A 23208-nucleotide genomic window follows, 5' to 3' on the forward strand; every position below is an offset into this window, starting at 1 on the left:
AAAACGTCACTTCATGCATTGAAGCTCAAAATTAACTGAAACGCCAATGCATTTCTCCGCAAAGTTCGGGAATTAATATCTCGAAACTGGTGTCATCCTGATAAATAATTCTAAGTGGATCAGCCTCGCGAACTCGATGGCTACAATTTGTAAATTGCAATATGGGCCATCAGGTAATTATTTTGAAAACTTAATTAGTGATTTTTTCTTAATTAGTCGATTATGCACTTCAATTTCTTGTGCAAGTGATGTCCGCCTCTTCGAGTAGACCAGCTCATTAACTAGAATTGGGCTATCTGCCACAGCCAACCTTAAATAAATTTTGAAAGTGTTCGCTGAAACACCCTGTATATTCTTCTTTCTGGGGTTTTACGTGCCAAAACCAGTTCTGATTATGTGGCACGCCGTAGTGGAGGGCTCCGGATTAATTTTGACCACCTGGGGTTCTTTAACGTGCACTACAACGCAAGCACACGGGCGTCTTTTGCATTTCGCCTCCATCGAAATGCGGCCGCCGCGGCCGGCATTCGATCCCGCGATCTCGAGCTCAGCAGCGCAACGCCTTAGGTGACTGAGCTACCACGGCGGGTTACGCATAACCTTTGCATATATATACACAAATATATTAGCCGAGATACTGACCGACCCAGTAGCAGATAGCAAACAGCAGCAGCAGCTGCAGCAACCACGCGAAACCCGGGAGGATAAATCAGCACAGAAATGGTGGATGGTAATAACTTTATTGAGTTGTCCTGAAATTTTGACGACCGGGGCTCAGATCTCCCACGACGGGACGTCGAGATCTTGTCTCAGCGCCGCCTCACGGGCCTGCTGGACAGCCCAGAGTTGATCGCCGAGGTCGGAGCTGCGCAGAGTGGCGGCCCACCTCAGCGATAGGGTCTCGGAGTTTAATTCGTTTTTGTGTTGGGCGTTACATTCCCATAGCATGTGTTTGAGTGTAGCTGTTTCCTGTTTGCATATCTTGCATGTGTCATCTTTGTGTACTTCGGGGAATATTCGTTTGAGGTGAAACGAAAGTTTTGCTTTATTAAATGGACAAGTACAGCAACATTACAATGAAAGCGAAATTAGATTGCTTAGACTCAAGAGCTTTTCGTGTCCTCAGTGCTGGTATTAAAACGAGTCTAAGCACTGCAACGGAAGCGCTATAACAGATGACCTAGCAGCTCTACTAGATTTCTTTTCATATTGTGCGTGTCGAGCCAGCGGGCCTGGAGCGTTGAAGACGCATATGCCACTATTTAAACAGCGTTCAGCAACTTAAGCATGGTCGTAAAAACACTAATTACCTGCGCGTTTTCAATTTTTTCTACTTAGAAATGTCCAAAGTTCGGCACGTTCAGCTTGGACTAACCAGCTTTTTCCTTCGTAGAAAAATGTGAGCATATAGTTCGGTACTTTCAAGAATGGCCAAATTATTCGAACAGATGAATAGGCCAACGTCGAATTAAAGGAAATCGACTATACGTATTAAGCGTTTTGATGACGTCTAGAGCATGTGGTAGAGTAGACACAGCTTAGATCGACAGCTTGAAGCGCTTTGAAAACGTGCAAACATGTCTACAGCGACGGCACTGGTACCAATTTATTCGTTTGATAGTAGCCGGCGAAGGACGACTCAGGAAACAGAAAATCATCCAGATGACATAATGGGGATTACTGCGAAAGAAAGCAATAATATCTACATTTTAGGTCTTGTACGCGCGAAAGGAAAGCGTGACGCAAGGTTTTATGGCTAATACCGGCATATCTAAATTGAAAAATAGTGAAAGTGCAAACTTTCATTGCTATTTCGAAGTCAGCTTCGGCCTATACTGGGCATATCATTGCACGGTCTCGTATTTCGTTCCGACATGCATTACTTGCAGGTACCAGACCTATTTGCTGCATGCAGTGAACGATGAAAGGCAGTTCTCCGTAGTCTGCTGAAATACAAGACCAATTGCAGCGTTATTTCATTACACAACTCTTCAATGAAGCACCGAGAATGCTCCTGTTTTCAAGTGTCCCCACGAAGCAACGTGTCGTTAGTGCTCGCCGCTACCGGTGCCACTGGTGTCCATGTATATGTTCGACGAGGCGTTAAAGTTCGAAGTGAATATCATTTGGTCCGTGGGCAGCTGGAGCGGGTACACCTGCGTCAAAAAGAACGAGAAAAGGCGACGTGAAGTCTCTCAAAGGGCCAACATTTGAGAGCGGGGTCTGGGGACAATATAACTATTATATATTACAATAATATTCCTCTTCACGTTTCAGCAGTCATTTGAACGGCACTCCGCATATACGCTATTACTTATAGTCGGGTACAACTTTAGAAGGCCGCGGCATTTGCCCCCTCAAAGGCGGATGCATACGAGCCTCCACCAAGGGGTGCGCACTGAAGACTTGCGTCATGAGCCGGACGGCCGGTGTCCCCGCCGACGGAGAACATGGCAGCCCACGCTTCAAGCCGGGGCTAGTCGCGTCAGCGGGACTATTTTTTTAGTCGCGGGGGAAATCGGCTGCTGCGCTTACGTCATCTGGGCGGGGCCTCTCCTGTCTTGGTTAAGTTGTACCCGACTATAGGTCACCCGGTCGCGAAAGCTGAAAGATTAAAACGGAACGAAATAGCTTTTCCCCAACACCTGCATGGAGAAGTATGCCAGGCCGACCTCTAGGCAAACATCTCCAGCTTTTATTACAGGCCAACTGCAGTGAAATTTCATTTTGGATAAATTGGTAATAAATGAATAGTAATTACTACTGAAGCAATCTTGACAAAACTTCAGGGCTTGCAAATGTCAAATTTTCCTATCAGCCTTTAAATAGCGCCTCAGCAGACCACGCGTGCGCCTGGTGGTTAGCGGCTATGACATAAGTCCCACCACGTCGCCTCCGATGTGTTTCAGCGCGTCGCGCGAAGCCATGGGCCACGGCTGATCTCGGAGGTCACTTCTCGCAGCGTTTTCTTTTACAGCGTATGCTGTTATGGGCTCATTCCAATAGCCGTTTCGGGTCGCGATGATGCCGCCGCCGGCCTCCGCCGCGTAACCGCTATCGCCTGGAAACGCGAAAAAAGTACCCGATTCCCGCCGAGATCGAACCCGCGCCCGCTGCGTGGGAGCCGGATACTCTACCACTGACTCGGATCGCTCCCACCAGCTCGCACCAAATCTGCGAATGGAATGCATGCGCTCCCGCGGGGGCACTTAGTACACGGAAATGAATTGAGAGGGCGCTGAACTAGAGGTAAAATAGAGAGGAGAACAACAACTTGGTGGCGCAGCCCACCACACCACTTCAAAGGAGGTGCTTATAGCATCCATCCATTCATGTGCATCGTCCCAGCATTCTCTGGTTTGTTTTCCTTCTGGTATTTCGCGCGAGCATCGCACGTGTTGGCGCGCTTGTACCACCTTGGGCTGTACAGTACCTCGTCGTCCGAGTATCGCCGAACGACATCCTCGACGAACCCAATCAATTTAGGCCTCTTTGCAGGCAGGCGAAACATCACATCAAACGCCCGTTGATGTGATGTTTGAAACACACAGCAACGTCACATTCACTGTCGGTGTCGGTAGAATCATCACTGGACTTGGAACTTGTGTCCGAGTCGGAGCTGTGACTATCTAGTAGCATGAACAGCCATGCAAGCGCTTGCTATCGCGCCGCGGAAAATACCCTAAGGCAAACGCAGGGGGAGATGACTCGAGCTTCCGCCAGTATGGTGGCGCCGTCTAGGTAAGATGCCTGCAAACGCAGCGTCCGCAGGTGCAGACGACGATATGCGATTCAGACGAGGCGCGCAATCAACGCGCTCCCGAGCTGCCGAGCCACCGCCAGTATGGTGGCGCCATCTAGTTAAGGTGCCTGCAAACGTGGCGCGTCCGACATGTAAGTTGTAGTTGTTAAGCGGGAGACACACGGTCCGATTCGGTGTCCGATCCGGCGTCCGACGCGCCGGAACGGCAGCCGGAACCGAGGCGTTTTGCCGTGCCGAAGCGCCGGATCGGATGCCCGGCGTGCGACAAACTAGACAGATTTTCACCGTCCGACGCGTCCGATAACCACACTGTCGTTTGGCCGCAGCCAATGACAGCGCACCTGGCATGTGACGTTCTCTGACGCTCCCTCCAGAGAGGCGGTGCCGGCGGGCCGGTCTCTCGTCGCCTTTTTTTTTTTTTTTTTCATGCCGGCTGCAACATCATTGACACGAAATAGTTACCAGTTCGGTAAAATTATCTCGAACCTGTGCCTGTTCTGCAGAGCAGCGCCTAGTACTAGCACTCAGCTACTTGCTGCATAAGACGACTACGACGAACGCGTGGGCTGTGGCACGAGCGCGTTCGCGCGGTTATGCCGAGGGGCGCCAACTGCGTGGAATGAAGACGACGAACGCTCGAGCCATTTCTGATGATGATAGTTTTTCGCACGACGGAGCCAGCTGTCTGTGGAAGACGACGACGAACGCGTGGACAGTGGCCCGAGCGCGTGGGCGCCAACAAGCCAGCTTTGAAAGAAGACGACGCTGGAGCCATTGCTGATGATAGTTTTTTCCGCGCGGACGCCACTGAATCAAGAGAATTCTTCATGCAGACCCAGTGCCTGCTTGCCATATGGACATCAAGAGCGTGATTAATTGATTGATTGATTGATTGATTGATTGATTGATTGAGTGAGTGAGTGAGTGAGTGAGTGAGTGAGTGAGTGAGTGAGTGAGTGAGTGAGATAAAACAGGTAGAATCAGTACGAGATAAAAGAGGAAAGGCAGGAAGGCGAGTCGGTACACAAAATTCCGATTTCTAGCCTGCACTTTGTTGGGGCATGGGGAACTAGAAATATAACATAAAATAATGGGGGGGAGACACCGCGTATGTGCTCCAGCATAGCGGTCAAAATAAGTATAAGTTTTATTGCCCAAGTTCATCTGGAGGGTTATCTGGCAAAAAGCTGCCTGCGCCGCTTGACTGTGTCCAGAAAACCCCTACAAGCAGTAGCACACGAGTGGTACAGGAAATCTTCAACAGACACACATACAATAGTCACATTCAATAAAGAGAACACTCACCATTTATGCATACAGAGTCTAATAATATTTGCTCAAAATTTCAACCATAAAATCGGAACGCTGAAATGGTCATACAGGCGAAGACATAAAATAACATTTCAACAAAATATTTCCGCAGCTCAGCTTTGGTATATCCTATTGTATGTTTATTCGTGTTTAGAACATGGGGCAGGTTATAAGACAACATTTGTAATTTATAATTAGTGCAAAAAAGTGGTATATTCCATGTAATAGTAGTTCTTGTGTGTACGTTAGACGCATGTCCAAAGATGCCAGAGTAGAATAAAAGTCGCAATGGATGCCGTCGAAAAAAAAATTTTTTTTTGTAACAGCTTAAAGCTATACAAAGGATTGACGTGGACAATGTTATGTGCTTCAAAAGCCTATTTGGAGGTAGTCGTATTATCAACATTGGCGATTATTCGACCAATTTTCTTTTGCAATACGAGCACTCTATTTATGTTTGTTTTGCTCATTGTGGCCCATACTGAACTGCAGTAGTTAAGGTGAGAAAAATTAGTGCGTAATAAAATTGTAATTTACATTTCAAAGCTAAAGTTTCACGACATCGCGACAAGTTGGCATCAATCAATACTGAAGTGGGCGAGCAGGCAAACGAGTAAGCTGGGGCAGAAATACATGCCGAGAGAAAAAGCTGTAGCCGAAGTAACACAATATTCAGGCTTCTGTGCCTTTTGCATACGCTAAATCATTTCTCCATGTCACCTCTTATATATGTCTCACCGGAGCAACATATCCCTGAGGAACGGTTCCCAAGAAGCCCGAGCTTTGGCGGTCCTGCTGCTGTTGCTGCTGTTGCTCTTGCAGCGACTGTTGTTGGTGCTGCAGCTGCTGACTCTGCGTTTGCTGCATCGAGTCCCTCCGGGAGGAGTTGTCCATACAGCCGGTGGGAGCCGTGGCCAGCAAATAGGGTGCCGGCGTCAACGCGCCCGTCGGGCCTGCGATCGTCGACGTTGGCACCGACAGGGTCGTCGTCGGCAGGGACAGCGTGTAAAGGGGAGCGTTGGCGCTCTGTGCGATTGAGGCAGTGTAAGAGATAGAAGGAACGACGAGGTGGTTAAACGAGTTTGAGAACTTTTGCTCACTTCTTTATATAACTAAGGATGGTAACGTTCTGTGCGGCAGTAATTACTCGCCCACCATTAACTTCATTTATTTGAGTTCTCGTACTTCCCAGCCCCCACCTTCGATGGAGTTCATTCACACTGAATGGGTACAAGCTGAGTAAATGCGCGCCACCTTAACGTACGAGAATTCTGAAAAAAATTCGTCCGCCCTTCCACTCCGTGAAGATGGTTAACTAACTGAAGCTGAAACGTGTGGCCCCGGTGTTTATCACTGCGTTAATCCCGAGGGTTCATTAAAGTATTTCTCAATTATGAGGTTACACACACGTTAGGCTGCGACGGAGAGAACGACGTCACTGACGGTATGCCCGCAGTCCGCCATGGTCGCTTGCGTTCGATGTCTCCAGTTTTCTCGGCGGCGTGGTTAGCAGCATTCGCACGCCATTGCCGCTTGCGATTCTTCGAGAATTAAATTGCTTCAAAGTTAAATCTGTCCGTTACGTAAGACAATGAATGGCGCATACCTCCTTAAGCAATGGCTCATACTCCCGTAAAGTGGCACGAGCGCGTGCCGAGCACGAGCGCAACCCGAGGGGCGCCAACGAGCCAGCTGCGGAAGGAGACGACGACGCTCGAGCCAATGCTGATAATGATGATCATTTGTACACAGGCGATTTCGCCTAGCCATATATACGAATTCGCCTAGACATGTAAAGCTTCGCTTCAAAACGTGAAATCGGCTCTAATGCAGATTTGCGTGCAGCAACATTACAGCACCCAGAAGAAGCTAGGACTGCACTTTCACGGAGAGCATTCACGCGTGCTTTGTAAATGCGAATAAGTCGCATACCGTCACAGTGGCCGCCAGGTTGGGGTTGATGAAGTGCACGAGCATCAGCTGCTCGGAGACCCGGCGCAGTTCCTCCTGCTGCCTGAGGATCTGTTGCTGCAGCGCCTGGTGCCTGCGCCGAAGGTAATCCTGGAAATGGTCCTGCTGCGGCTGCTGCTGTTGTCCACCGGCCGATTGCTGTTGCGGCCGTGGCGACATCTGCCCCTGCGGCTGTGAGTGCATGGGTCTCGTGCTGATCTGCAAGTCGTTCTCCAGGCATGCCGAGAAGCTCCCCGGTTGCAGCACCTGTCGTGGCCGTTCCTAAGGTGAGGTTGTATTCAGACCACACCTGTGGAACAGCCGTATTTATGAGAAATTTCAAAGAGAGTGAGCGAACACCCAGTGTGGCTCTCGTAGGTCGACGTGTTGTGGCAGCTGCTATGGTGAACTAAGGTTTGCTCCTGACGTTTCAGGCACCAAACTCAAGTGCCCGCTGCGTCAGCGCATTGACAATTCTGCGCGAGATTTTTTTTAGATCCAATCATGAACGGCCTGATATCATCCTGGTATATATGTTATCTAGTAATAGCCGTGTGGTGACGACAGCGATTTCTGCTGTATGGATGCCTCTTGTCATGAAGGGAAACCCAACCAAAACTGTCGCTGTTCTCACGAACTGTCGTGACGATGGGAGACTACCGCTGTGAGAACCTTCACGATCATACAGAGAGTTTGCCTGTATTCCGAAGCTGACTTACTCCCGTATTCAGATATGTGGCTAACTTGAAGCCCACGCTTGACTTGGGAAAGTGGACGTCTTACGTGAACGCGCCCAAAGAAAAGCAATGAGCAACTCGGGCACGTTCCCACCAGGTGTTATATTGACCAAGTGAAGCATGGGCTTCAAGCTAAGGCGCATTTTTGTAGGCGGGGGTTAGTCGTAATGTCAGGACTTCCACTGTAAAAAAAAAAAAAAATCTACAGTGCGACATCTGAACTGAATTATTTCCCGAACGAAAAAAAAAAAAAAAACCTTCCAGCAGTCGATAGGCAGCCAGAATGTTTAAACATGAGGGCATTTTTAGCAAGATTTGCAAATATTTGCCTTGCTTAGGATGAAAAAAGGAAAAAGTGTTTTTAAGGGATCGCAGAATGCGTAACAAATATCGCACGAAAATATGTTACTTTCGGTTTTTTGTGACTACGGGCTACAACATTTTTGCTCAGGAATCGCCGTATAGTGTCTTAAAACGTAGTTAGCACATCAGCCGACAGGCGGCTCTGCCATTCAATTTCCCACTTTGAAGAAAGACAGTGAACCATGGATGACAATAAATGCGCGACTAAAGTGCACAAACATTTATACCTCAAAAGCGTGGACACAGGATGGAGGAAGAGGACAAGAAAGTTGGCAACCAAGTACAGGGTAATTGAAAGTTTAAATATACAGCGAGGAGTCATCTAAAAGAAAGTGAGAGGAACAGAGGCAGTGAATTGGGTGCCAAGGATGGAAACAAAAAAGATCCTGAAAATTTACAAGAGTGAAAAACAAGAAATTAGAAAGCAAAATTTGTACGATGACACAAAGGGTAGTGCCTTCGCGGCAATCCCGTGGGCGCTGCCATGTTTGATCACGTGGTGACGCATCCATTACTTGCCTCAACTGCCTCCGTTGCCTCCGTGTTTACAATGGATGTGTATGACGCCGGCGCGGCTTATAAAACCTCTTTTTCGGGGGATATCGTAGACGGTGACTGGGGGAACGACACGAAGTTTTCCCCACAGCTTCAGAGAACATGTAAAAGCGTCTTCAAAGCCGATTAAGCTATGTCCAAACGGCGTGAGCAGCGTATATGGTGCGTGTTCTAAAAGCGGGGCTAAATATGTATTCCAAGCTAACCAAACGTACGGAAAGCCGTACACCTCGAAGTGCCGGTAACATGTACGGACAGTTGCGGCAATGGTACGTGACTTCGGCCACACATGTTCATTCCATTCCTTAACATGCCAGTGACTATTTTTGCAGCCAGCTATACTGCACACGTCTTCAATCCACATGATTCAATTCAGCATGATTGGAGCACAAAGCGTTAGCGAAAACCCAGTTGCCTTTCCGACAGCTGATCGCACAGAAGCAAGGCAGAAGCGGTAATGGTTTCGTATTCGCGCGCTGTCGCTGGGGCCACGTGCGGCGCGCCGCCGAAAGCGCCATCTCGTCTCTCTAGAACACACTACTCCACGAAAAAGGTACTCACTAAACACAAGACACGAGCGCCTACTTCAAGGCGCTGTGCTTCGTTGTTCCCGTACGTGTCCCCACCAATTTCGTGCCGTCTTCCACAATAGATTCGTACCAGCTAGCCTCATCAAACTGCCTGTTGGTATTTGAGGGCCAAGCTGACTGCACGAGGACAAAAATATGCCGGACTAAATGTTCGCAACAGCATGAGGCAGGCATGCGTCTGCACATCGTAACGAAATACCAACATATTCACCCTCCAAGACCCGCAGGAAACGTTCACCTTCCACAAGTGCTGGGATTCAAAGCGGATAGAAGCATCCTGGTCAGCAGTTGAGATGAGCAAGAGACGTTTAGAGTATCAGTGGAAAGATTGCAGGGAAAAGGTTGATATCGCGCAGGCAGCTGTACAATACAGAGAGAGAGAAGTTCTAATGTAGAAAGGTAAGATTAGGGAGAGAGAGGCAACATGCTAAACTGCAATAGATGTACTAAAGCTTGATTGGATCAAGCAGCCTAGGTGACTTTTTGCCACCAACCCGCTTCAGGTTTCAAAGCGGATTCCAATAGAAATGCTACTACTACTACTACTACTATACTACTACTACTACTACTACTACTACTACTACTACTACTACTACTACTACTACTACTACTACTGCTACTACTACTACTACTACTACTACGACTACTACTACTAGTACTACTACTACTGCTACTATTCTTAAAAAGGGTTTCTTGAGTCGAGGTGGGGTTTTGAGTGGAGGAACGTACGTTGTCCTAGAATGCGTAGGTTAGGCTCGAATCAAGTCTGTCTGGTTCGCATTCGAGATCTCGAGTATCCGCAAGCGCGCTGTGCGCACGTGTTCTCTGCAAGCTCATCATGCACATGCGGAGAGCGGTGGCCGAGGCGGCGGTTCGCTCACTCGCCTGCACCGCCGCAGCCGCCGCCGTGCCGCCCTGGCCGGACCCGGCAAAGGTGGCTGCGATGGGCTGCAGCGTGGTGAGCGTGATTAGCGGCGCATGGCACGCCGTGGTGGTCTGGTAAGGCGGCCGCTGGTCCATCGGCTCGTGGTGCAGCGGCGACGACGACGAGGTCGGCTCCGAGGCGAGCGACACGAGTCGTGCCATCGTCGGGGACTCGCGCGTTATCGTGCACGCCTCGGTGAACGGCAGCGACAGCTGGTTGCCGCAGCTTCCGGCGCTGCTGCCACGCTCTTCCCGCAGCACCCCTGAAGTATGTATTATTGCAGAAAAAAAAATCTGTTGAAGTTGTTTGCAAAGCTCACAGAACTCACACCGCTCACTTACAGTTATGCTTATGTTCAGGTATACCATTGCTTTACGCTCCGCTGTCGAAGTCGGCCAACGTCAGCGGGAGGAATATTGCGACGCCATATTTCATATTTTTGGTGGCTCGCGAGAGTACCAGTGAGGTAAGGGTGAGAAGGCAAGGCAGGGAAGCAACACATAATCAGCAGCGGGGTTCCCGTTTTGAGGAAGGCTTGATATAAGAACGTGCTATTTGCTTATCCATAAGATGCAATCTGATTTGCAATTACGAACTAAACTGATGAACGTGATAGCAAATTCTCTGACCCTTACTTGTCATATACAGTGTACCATAGTGCAGTATTCTTGGGCCATTCTTTTTTATTATTATATATATAGAAGCACATAGTAAAAAAATAACAGGACCTTACTGAGGTTTCGGCTACGGTCCAGCCTTTCTGAACAGCAGCATGATTCTTCTTTCTGGGGTTTTACGTGCCAAAACCAGTTCTGATTATGAGGCATGCCGTAGTGGAGGGCTGCGGAATAATTTTTACCACCTGGGGTTCTTTAACGCGCACTACAACGCAAGCACACGGGCGTTTATCCAATCCCGCACACGGGCGGGATTGGATCCCGCGACCTCGTGCTCAGAAGCGCATACGCCTTAGCTAACTGAACCACCGCGCCGGGTGCTACACGATATATATATATATATATATATATATATATATATATATATATATATATATATATATATATATATATACCAGCATCCTCATCAGCCTATATTTATGTCCACTGCAGGACGAAGGCCTCGCCCTGCGATCTCCTATTACCTCTGTCTTGCGCTAGCTGATGCCAACTTGTGCCTGCAATTTTCCTAACTTCATCACACACACACACACACACACACACACACACACACACACACACACACACACACACACACACACACACACACACACACACACACACACACACACACACATATATATATATATATATATATATATATATAACGCCAACAAATAATTAGTGAGGGATGCTTGTCATTAATGACATTACAAAAAAGGGCTTATCGAACTGCTTCCGAATAAATGTTTAGACTACCAAAAAATAGTCTTCTTTCGCACTAAAAACAAAGATGTTACAATAACAAATACTATATCATTAGGCAGGGCTATTGTTGAAATACTACCACTCATTAGGAGTAAATTTTCATAAAAATATGTTATGGGATATACATATCAACACTATGCAAGCTAGCTGTCCCAGGTAGTTGGACAACTTTTTCGCAACCGCAGTATTCTACCACGCGATATTACGAAAATTATTTATAGCAGTTTATTTCATACCCATGTTTAACAAATGTCATATAGTACGGCGATAAACGACACAAGTCAGCCTATACAGAAATTACATCCACATAATAAGTAAAAGCAGTCTAGGAGCTACAGATGGTGTTTCTAATTAGACCCACGCCCCTCCTTTATTCCCAAAAACGAGATTTTGTAAGTCACCAAACTATGATGCAGAGTTTGTAAAACTTATATACAAGAACTATAGAACCGCACTTTTTTTTTCTTTTTTTTTTTTGCGGAACCTTGCTCACCTTGCAGGCAATATAGCCACGCATCGTACGAAAAATGAAGCTTAGAAAGTGCAAACCTACAAAACAACATATGACCAACAAGCATTACAAAACAAGTTACCCACACTACTTAATGCGTTTCACAAAAACAAGTTGCAGTTTAGGTAGCGTGACTTTCGAAGAATTACGCGTTCATTTCAGGCCCCTTTATTTCTCTCTATCTCTCTCTTTTTTCCCACAACTGCTTCTGACTGTACGTGTGACGTCAATTTTTGTTAGTAGTGCGCTGCTGTGAATGTGAAATGTTCTCGTCGTAAACTGCCACGATTTATTTATTATGTGACTTAGCGTTGTTAATACGTTTCGTTATGTTTGCCGCTGTTTATGCGTATATGGTTGTACGTAGCTGTGCGGCCGCTTTTTGTTGGAGCCTGTGGCTTCATCAAGCTGTCTATCTCGGCAGCTTTTTGTGCTCGTCTCCAGCATCGTGTATGCGAACAAAATTTTGTTATTATTATTATTATTATTATTATTATTATTATTATTATTATTATTATTATTATTATTATTATTATTATTATTATTATTATTATTATTATACCGGAACAGGCACAAGCGCTGCATGTGAAACAGAAATTCCCTGTTATTCGTCTGTTTCTGTACTGTAGTTGCTTCAATTCGAGCAAAGCGGTTAAAGTTCCTGCAACAGGTAAATTCATTGCTAACCCTTAAGAACTCTCTACTCCTTCGTGCTGTCTGTGATCCTATACAATGTGCGAGGAAACGAGCACAGTCGCTCTATCACGAGCGACGCGCAGGTCTTTTGATCGAGCGCTCGTGGAACGAGTGTCTTCAAGACGAGTAGATGGATAAACCAAATATGTGTGTCGGTGCATACTTACTGGAGTGTTCACTATGCGCGTTAGACGCGGTCACGGGTCCAGCTGTATTAGAAACTACAGCCGCGTTCCAGTATTGCCTTGTGCACAGATGACGCTGTGGTTTTTTAACGCGATAGCGTTAAGGGCCCCGTGTCGCAGAAATCCGGCGTCGGCGCCGGCGTGGATGTCGGCGTCCATGGCGGAGAAAATCATCCGCAACCACCCCGACCGCGTAGGCCCTTTGTCGTGGTGCAAGGTGTTAGGGAACAAAAATTGAATTTCTCACAGTGAAATCCGTCAGAAAAATGGTAAAGTACAACTTAAGCACAACCTACAGACATGGTGGCGTCGGACTGTTATTTGAATCTACGGCAAAACATAATTCTGTTACGAGGAAACTCAAACGCAAACCCCTTTTGCCAGAATTTCTACCGGGTAGGCTACTGCACGCTGGAGTGGGCTACTTGCCAAAATATTATCCAGATGGCGCTCGCATCCTCGGCAGGTCAAATTGGGACTTGGCCTGCCCAATGCGTTTTGGACTCGCGCACGCGTCGGGGCAATAGCAAACAAATAATAAAACAATTAAAAAAAAGGTCCTAGCGCCTTCACATTTTAATCAAAGACGACTTATATTGCCCCTGGAAAAACGTCTTCCCAGCAATGCATTTCTGTTTAAAAGTGAAGCCGACTTTAAGGAGATCGGTGTAAGCTTGGTCTTTGTAAGCTGGCTTTCCCACGTTCTCTGTTGCAGTGAATGAAGCCTACTTGCCAGATGCGAACGATGCGATGCGAACGGGTCCCGATAACGCTATCGCATTCTACTCTTAAAGGCGAAGCTTCAAGCGTCCTTCAATTTGTTCTGATAATATAGCTGGTTGTTATTATAGCCGTATAAAAATAACCTAACGTTGAGTTAGGATAGTAAATCTTCTTTTTCCCTCGCCCCTTTTTCACAACATACTACAGGAACATTGAGCCAAGACACGCTCACGACGTCGTACTCACCACCGGCGCATCCGGACTTCTCGGACAGGTTGGGAGACAGGCTGTCTCTGGAGCTGACCGAAGGCGCCGAGGAGACCCGCGAGCTCTGGTAAGACGTGCGGGTCTGCACTGACGTCCGCGAGTACGACGCAGATACTCCGCTGGTTGGCGCCGCCTTGCTGTGCGTCAGGTCCTCATCGTAGCTTGGGTCGGTCGCCAGGCATAAGACACGAACGCCATGGAATCGAGTGACAAATTTAAATGCCCGTAAGTGTACCACACAGCGCTTACGATGCACAGTCAATAAATGTGTAAAGTCGCATAACCTTATTCCAGTGTGCTGCGGATTCTTTTGATATATTGCAAAGATTATATGGAAGATCATATCTGCATTTTCTAATGAGTATTTGTAATTAAAGAGTAAATAAATTTCGACTTCATGTTGTTGCGTCCCATCGAAGCAGGCCCTTTCATTGGCGTCACCCAGACGGCAACAGTGCCCGACACCGACGTTGACGGGCAAAGAAGCACCCCAAATCGGCAGTGCGCATCGTTTGTATGTTTCCCCCGATGCCACCCCCTTCATCAGCGGCCGTGTACCCGGCGACGCGGCGCGACACCGGCTGGGACGCGATGACAAAGAAGCTCACGAAGCGACCACAACCGCCAGCTTTCGTGGAAGCGGCGACCAGTGCGAAGGTCACCCTCCCGACCCTGGCAAGACGAACGTCACTGAGAGAGAGAGAAACCAAGGGGACGACTTTGTTAGAAGGAGTGTGAATCCTCTGTTTCCAGATTGCCTCGTCTTTTCTTCGAAAGTGCAACATTAGAGGCGGAGTTCTGTAAACAATACGACCCCTATGATTGGCCGCACGAAGGTCATCAGATTCCCTAGTCGGGTCAACTAGGGAAGACCAATGTTTTATAAGGAGACATGTTGACTGCAGTGGTGGGTCATGGCGTGTTCTGATATGTGCTCAGACATGTAGTGCATGAGCTGAGACTTTCAAAGTGCTCTTCCATGGAGTGAGCTTCCATATTTAAAGCCGTTGTAATTATGTAGAATAAAAATTTTTTTCTATCGCTATTACTCCCAGACGTACTGATCCCTTTGGCTGAAGGAACACCGGCCTAAACGCTACCCCGAGTCCCAACAATGTTCAGTCGGTAAATGTTGCCGTCGCCATCGCCGTAAGGTTCCGTTAAAGTCCAAGGGCGATAAAATCGTCGCCGCGCGCCGTATGTGCGAATGAAAGCGCGCGTGGGAAGCGCGCTATCACGCTATCACAGAGAGCGAACGCACGGCGGAAAGAAAACGCGACTCCCGTCGCGCGAAAGGCCGTGGGGGTATGGGAGGGGGGGGGGAGGCGACGCTGTGCTGCGGCACCAAATGCGTATCTTGCAACCGGGCGCAAGGGGAACTGACGACTCAGTCTCGCACGCGAAAGGAGGAAAGCGGAAAGGCAGCGCGGGAGGGAGGGGGGAGGCAGCTTCTACTCTGTCAACAACTGTGCTTGTACTTTGCCCGGCTGCGGCGGTCGCCCGCACCGTATCTTGAAAGCGATATCCACACGGCTCTGACCTTTGTATGCGCTGTGCCATTCGCTGCTCAGTTTCCGTTGAAGCGATAGACCGCACGAACCTTCGCTCGCTGCGACGGCTGCGCTTGCTGCCAGCGCTTTGACAGTGGTTGTCTGCATTCATCGAGTGTGATCTATTCATGTTTGCTTGTGCGTGCTGACACCACGCTTGTTAATTCAGTTAGTGAGCGAATGTGTCCAAGTTTATGCAGCCGATAAAACCACTATCCATACTCCGAATAGCTCTCTACTAATTTGCTATCGCAATTGATGCTTCGCCTTTCGGGCGAAACTCCGACATTTTTTAACACGAAAGTGTTTTATGCCGGGGTCCACCAAGACCTCACTGACGTATTTCCGTCACAATACGTCATAGAACATAATACAAAGAAAGAAACCAGAAGAAAAAGTTCCAGAAACATGCAAAATTTGGAAATCGAACCCACGACCTCTCGGTCCGCGACGATAGATCGCCGAGCGTTTAACCAATTCCGCCACAAACGCATTTGCAGAGAGCGACACAGACGCGCCTTATATATCTAACACTCCTCCGTGTACCCGCGCTCTTGCTCGGGGCGGTGCCGCCGCCTACGAGCAGAAAAGAGAAGTACTGCATTATGACACTAACGCGCACCGACAGTGAACGCTTCGGTGGTCTCAGCACTACGACGCCTCGATGCCAGCATTCGAAGGGACGCTGGCATCAAGAAGCACTACCAACGCCACCTAGGTGGCGTTCACCGTTTCTACATATCCTGTGGCGTTTGACAAACGCCTGCCCTGCGTCAAAAGGGATCAGGACCACACACTTACTTACTTACTTACTTACTTACTCAGCACAGCGGAGCGTGGCTTCCGCAATTAGCTCTGAAAATGTTTCTGAAGTTGATCGCGGAGGCTGCAATTACGACGCGCTGTACGCGCTGATTTGACTCGGTGACGATTCAGTTACGTGCTTTGTCTTGCGCGTTGTATTAGTGTGTCAGTTACGTGCTTCGTCTTTCGCGTTGTGCTAGCGTGTGCAGCGTAGTGCAGCTTCCATATGCACGACGGTTGCTCATGGTCATCGACGTTGGTAGTCGTGATGGAGGAGACGTGCCACCAGGCGTCAGCGTGGGTGCATCAACGCCTAAGGGCGCTTTAGCCACAAAACACCAATACACATTATATATCAATGTGCAATAAACATTACACTACTTCTGTGAAGACACGTTTCACTTTCGTGTTCTATACCGATTCCTATATAAGAGGGATCAACCACATTTTTTCTCATAGAAGGACTTGAACCACTGGTACAAACCAAAGGTACACAATAATTATTGGCTGCAGGCATAACGAGAAAGGAAAACTCGCTACTTCGTAAGTGTTAACGGAACGCGACACATCGAACATCCTTTCAAACAAGGTAGTGCTTTTAGTAAAGTGGTCATGTGCAGCAGTACTGTGCAGTCCCCTTGAGTAATAGTAATAAGTCACCTTGAGCAGAGGGATTGACTCGTAGCTCAGTTTACGTGTGCGTGTGTGTTATTTTTTTATTTGCAACTACTGCACAGAATACGCATCCACTAATATGAACACACTGACTGAAGGGAATACAAGTCCCCCTAGAATGCTGAAAGATCGGGGTTTACAGGAGTGTTGCCAACAAAAAAAGACGTTTCGGCCCCGCTACGGGAGCCTTGTTCACAATGAAGAGAAACTGAAGTCAAGGTTGTGTATATACGCTTCTTGATGTGACGTAAGCATCGGGTGTATACGGGGGAGATTGCCTGAGTTGCGATAAAGCGTGTTTGTTGTCATTTGGATATGAAGGTATTCCAGGTAAAGTCGGATGTTTTTAAACTGTTGGTCGGCGCTCGATATTTCCCGCCATGAATTTTCCCGACCAGACGGGCTTCCGTCAAACCCTTGATTTCAGAAGAAGCATTGTTTTGCGAAGTGTTGTTTTGGAACGCAATGTTTCACTGATTTGGCGCATTTCTTAGCAACCATTATGGCAGACTTCAAGGGGCAAAGGATTTGCATCAAGTTTTGTTTTAAACTTGGCAAAACTGCGGCAGAAACGCATCGTATGCTAGAGGACGCTCTTGGAGTCGACGCCATGAGCCAAAGTAAGATGTTTTTATGACATAAACGCTTCAAAGAGGGTCGAATGTGTGTTGACGACGATGAACGTTCTGGACGCCCGTCAACGAGCACAATCCCGGAAACGATAGAGGAAGTTCGTAAGGCTATCCTTGGAAATCGAAGGCTAGCTATAAAGGATGTCTGGCGACATTGTAGGACAATCGTACGGCACAGTTCAGCAAATTTTGTCGGATGTTTTGAACATTAGGCGCATATCTGCAAAATTCGTGCCAAGACTGCTCAGTGACGAACATCGTGTTTCTGTCTGTACGGAACTGAAGCAACAAGTCAGAGACAATCTCACATTCCTCTCCAGTGTAACAACCGGGGATGACACACGGGTTTATGGCTACGATCCTGAAACAAAACAGCAGTCGGCGCAATGGAAGTCGCCAAATTCCCCGCGGCTCAAAAAGGCGCTTCCAGTTCGCGGCAATGTGAAGTCCATGCTCATCGGGTTTTTTTTTTTTTATTTTATTTTTTTGTATCTGCATAAAACGGTTCACAAGGCATTCGTACGTCCTGGACAAACCGTGAACAGCAAGCTTTACTGTGAGGTTTTGAGGCGCTTAAGAGAGAGCATTCGTCGCAAACGTCCGGAGAAGTGGAAGAACAACAACTGGCTTCGTCATCACGACGACGCGCCCGCTCACACATCACTCCGTCGTTCGACAGTTCCAGACTTCAAAACAAATCACAGTCCTTCCGCGCCCACCCTATTCGCCTGACTTTGCCACTTGTGACTTATTCTTGTTCCCACAGTTGAAGTTGAGGCTGAAAGGACATCGTGGCAGAAACGCTGGGATCGGTGTATACATGCTCAAGGGGACTACTTTGAATGAGACAGTGCTGATTAGGCGTTATGGCCAACACATTTTTTTTACGACTGAATAATTCTGGGTAGCACCTCGTATGTACTGCAACGCTTGAGAAAATCCGCCAATTAAACCTATTTAGTAAAACTGGAACATTCCCAACGTTAAGATACATTCTAATTAGTTCTATAAAGAATTTTTTAAAAACATGCATTTCGTGAGCATAATGGGAAGCCTACCCGTTGGTACACATAACTGCAGCGAGTGGCCTCTGTGAGGGGAAACAACCGTTCTTTCATCGTGATCAAGAGCACACGCGCCATACAGCCAATTTCGGCCGCCTACTTGTAGCTTTTGAATAATAAAGTGCATCCTAGAAAGTCATTTCTGAAAATACTTTCTTAACTTCGAAGTCGCTGAAATGTCGCCAATTGTATTGTCATACCGCTAAAAAAAAGTCGCCGGTCGCTTTAAACTAAAAAAGCAAAACAAGTAAAGCATATATGTACGATAATGTCATGGTTCAGGCAATCAAAGGCCTTACTAAAATCAAGGAAAAAGCCAAGCGTGAAAACGCTTTGTGCTGCTAAACAGTGAAATAAGTCGCTAAGTCAGGCAACAAAATCGGTAAATATTATCAGTTGCATTCATGTGCGTGCGTCGTGCGTGCACATGTGTGCGTGCGTAAGTGCTTCTATGTGTGTATGTGCGTCTTCGAGCGCGAGTTAAGCTGCTGAGCGCATGTTCTGTGGAATTGTTTGTACTGTCTTCAGTCGTTGTACCATGGCATAGATATAATCCTTAGACCGTGGCATATATGCGCGAGAAAGCGACTACACATTACGCGATCGTGTCGTGTTGAGCGGTCGTAATAAATATAATCTCATTGATACTGTAACTGACTTGATTTTACGTCCCAAAGCAAGATTTTGGCTATGAGGTACGTCGTTTTGTGGGAGTTCTCTGGAATGACGTTGAGCACATGCGGTTGTTTACAGCGTCGTGCGGTCTAAATGACCACTGAACGTTAGCGTTAGCGGACTTATCGAAATCCGTGCGCGCCAATGAAAATGCACCATTCGAGTGAGAGTAGATCCTTGATTATCACGTCACATCTGGAAACGGTTACAGGTAACACTCAACGACCGTCGATTAGTTTATCGAATCTGGCGTTCAACGACCGCTGACATTAAAGGCATGACACCACGCGCGGTGTTTGCCGCCGCGCCGCACTGCCTACCTCATGACGGTGTTGGTGCATACGACAAATTCCGGCTTGGAGCTCCACTGGTGGTAGGTGATGTAGTAGCGCGTCTGCAACCAGATCCACTGCTGGCCCTTGGTCAGGAAGCGGTAGTGGCAGGACGTGCCTTCGCCCGTCTGCATCACTGGCAGTGGGGCGAGCAGCGACACCGCTCAGCTGATGACCGCGTAGTGAAGACATATCTTGAGGTCCGGCACACCCAAATTGCCTGCCCATTTATAGTAAATAAGTGAAGCACAAAACCGTACAGGCCTCTTGACCCGCCGCAACTTTCTCGAGGTCCTCCACGTGGTAGTAGTCGTACCCGGAAGTTCCCAGAACCTCGAACGGCAGGTACCCGATTATGGGAGGTGCTCTAGGTACGAAACAGAAAGTAAAGATAAGCTATCACAACACGAAAGGCGCTATCAGACAGCAAGCAGGAACACAGCATAAGAATAATGTTACGACATATGAAAAACATAATTAACAATTGTGCAAACGGCCACGTTTGCTGAACCAACGCATGGATTTCTACAGGGTGTTTCACCTAACTTGGGCCAAACTTAAAAAAATATGCAAATGCCACGTACTATCGCGATGGAAAGAAACCAGAACAGCGGAGCGCATGGCCGAAGCATAACTGAAGGTATAGTGCGCGCCGTCCAGTCATCATCATTGACAGGCGCGCATGTCCGGCTTCATTGCGCTGTGCGATGATGCACCCCCTATACTGCGATATTGTTGTTTCTGTTCTACTTCTCTTTGATTTGAAGACAAGAAAAGGTGACGGCGCAGTAATGATGACAGCGGAAACTGTGCTAACAGAAACAACAATATCGCAGTATAGGGGGAGCACCATCGCGCAGTGCGGTCAAACCGGATGTGTGCACCTGTCAATGGTGATGACTGACGGTGATGATGATGATGATTTATTGGCATCCCCTTTGAAACGGGGCGGCGACAAATAGTCACCTAGCCTGCTTGATTTAATCAGGTATACTATACATGTTCTTTATCTAGCATTTTTGTATACCTCTCATTATTTTTCTTTTTCAAAAAATTACCTTGTACCGCTGATGATGATGATGATGATTTATTGGCATCCCCTTTGAAACGGGGTGGCGACGAATAGTCACCTAGCCTGCTTGATTTAATCAGGTATACTACACATGTTCTTTATCTCGCATTTTTGTATACCCTTTTCAAAAATTTAGCTTGTACCGCTGCCTATGATTTTAAGAGATCAGGTCGTATCCATCTTTTCCCTGCTTTTTTTCCACCAGTACTCTAATCGTCTCTTGCTGATCTCTACGGCTGATCTGTTTATGTTTCCTTCCACTTTAAACCCAAGCGCTTCTGGGAGTTGCACGTTACCTACGGTTCTCGCTGGGTGGATCCCGTCGCATTCCATTAGGATGTGCTGAGTGGTCTCTGGATCTTTACTGCAGCATACACATGTCTCATCTAGTTCCGAATATTTGTTCCGATATGTTTTCGTCCTTAGGCAACCGGCTCGAGCCTCAAATAGCAAGGCACTGCCCTTTGTGTTATCGTACAGATTTTCCCTTCTAATTTCTTTCTTCTCATTCTTGTAAATCTCCATTGTCCTTTTCGTTTCCATTCTTTGCATCCAATTCACGGTCTCTATTTCTCTCACTTTCTTTCTGATGACCCCTGGTTGTCTATTTACAGATTCGATTATCCTGTACTTGGTTGCCAACTTCCTTGACCTCTTCCTCCATTCTGTGTCCACGCTTTTCATGTAGAGATACTTGTGCACTTTAGCCGCCCATTTATTTTCATCCATGTTCCTGAGCCTTTCTTCAAAACTAATTTTGCTTTGTGCTTCTCTGACTTCAAAAGAGGCCCAACCCATGTCTCCATGCACTGCCTCATTTGTCGTATTACCGTGTGCTCCCAAAGCCAACCGGCCTACTGATCTTTGGTTAACTTCTAAACCCACCAATATATCCGATTTTAAGCATATAATGGCATTTGCGAATGTTAGCGCTGGCACCATTACTCCTTTCCAGATTCCACGCACCACCTCATACTTATTGTGGCCCCACAGTGCTCTGTATTTCATTAATGCTGCATTCCGCTTCCCCTTTATTTTCAGATTATCTTGGTGGTTGCTTGAATAATTCTTTCCTTCGTTTATGTGTACGCCGAGGTACTTATATTGCTTCACTATGGGTATTACTTGCTGTTGAATTGACACCACGAAGTTACTCGTGTGTTCATTAAAGATCATAATCCCTGATTTCTCTGTGCTAAACTTAAGGCCTAGATTTGTCGCTGCGTTCCCACAGATATTCGCAAGTATCTGTAAATCTTTTTTATTGTCCGCTAGTAGCACAATGTCGTCTGCGTACATCAATCCAGGGATCTTCTGTTGCACCATTTGTCCATTACGCATGTAGGATAAATCAAAACCTAATTCGCTGTTTTCCAGTCGTCTTTCTATGCCCTTGACGTAAAGCGTGAACAACAATGGTGACAGAGGGCATCCTTGCTTCAATCCTTGGTGAATTCCCACCATTTCATTTCCTTTTCGACCTTCCCATGCCACTTGTACTTGGTTGTCTCGATATATCTCCCTCAGCAGCTCCACGAAATCGTCATCTATGCCTTCGTATTGAAGAATATCCCACAACAATTCCCTGTCTACGTTGTCATAAGCTCCTTTAATATCTAGAAATGCTACCCATAAAGGTCTTTTCTGAGCTACTGAAATCTCTATGCACTGAGTTAGTACAAACATATTGTCTTCTAAGCGTATGCCTGGCCTGAACCCATTCTGTAGTTCCCCCAATACACCGTTTTCCTCCACCCACTTCGACAGTTCTACTTTTATGGCTTGCATTGCCATTCTATATATCACCGACGTTACTGTAACTGGCCTGTACGAGCTCGTCTTATCCTTATCTCCTTTGCCTTTGTAGATGAGATTCATCTTGCTTTCACGCCAGCCAACGGGAATATTCTTTGTTCTAATCACTTGCTCTATGGCATTAGTCAGCAGTGCCTTGCTTTTTGGACCGAGGTTTTTGATTAGCTGTATTGGGATTTCATCGGGTCCTGCTGCCGTGTTGTTAGGGACATTTTCTGCTGCCTTTTTCCAATAGAAGCTTTCTATGCTGAATTTTGATCTCTCAAGCCTCTCTGTTGTTGCTGGATCTGTTGTCTGAACTACACTTTTTCTCGTACCGAAGTTATGCCTGATAACGTCTGTGATGTACCGCAGCGCATCATCGCCTTCATAGATGTTACCGTCTTCATCCCTTATAGCCGTTTGCGAGTTTCTAGTTGGAGCTCCGAGGGCTTTTATATGGTTCCAGAATCTTTTTGGGGCGCCTTTGTCTCTTTTGTGAATGTTATGCATCCAACGTTCACTTGCGCATTTAATTTTCTCTTGCACGAGCTCACTCGCAACCCTTTTCTTTTATCTGTATGTATTCCATCTAAGGAGCACCTCTTCT

At 47.2% G+C, this 23208-nt stretch overlaps 1 protein-coding gene across 1 annotated transcript in view; it reads right to left on the reverse strand.

Annotated features, from left to right (window-relative positions):
• Positions 1-786: 786 nt before the first annotated feature.
• The window catches only part of LOC119448192 (circadian locomoter output cycles protein kaput), a 46379-nt gene continuing 23957 nt past the window's right edge, over positions 787-23208 (reverse strand). Inside the window, exons 7-13 of the mRNA XM_049665137.1 lie at positions 19993-20099; positions 19721-19868; positions 13980-14161; positions 10155-10456; positions 7007-7306; positions 5813-6100; positions 787-2156 (exon numbers count right to left, since the gene is read on the reverse strand). Of these exons, the coding sequence (XP_049521094.1) occupies positions 2049-2156; positions 5813-6100; positions 7007-7306; positions 10155-10456; positions 13980-14161; positions 19721-19868; positions 19993-20099 (1435 nt within the window). The 3' untranslated portion in view covers positions 787-2048. The remainder of the gene's footprint in view (positions 2157-5812; positions 6101-7006; positions 7307-10154; positions 10457-13979; positions 14162-19720; positions 19869-19992; positions 20100-23208) is intronic.

The sequence above is a fragment of the Dermacentor silvarum genome, chromosome 4 (assembly GCF_013339745.2).
Source record: "Dermacentor silvarum isolate Dsil-2018 chromosome 4, BIME_Dsil_1.4, whole genome shotgun sequence".
Taxonomy (NCBI): Eukaryota; Metazoa; Arthropoda; class Arachnida; order Ixodida; family Ixodidae; genus Dermacentor; species Dermacentor silvarum.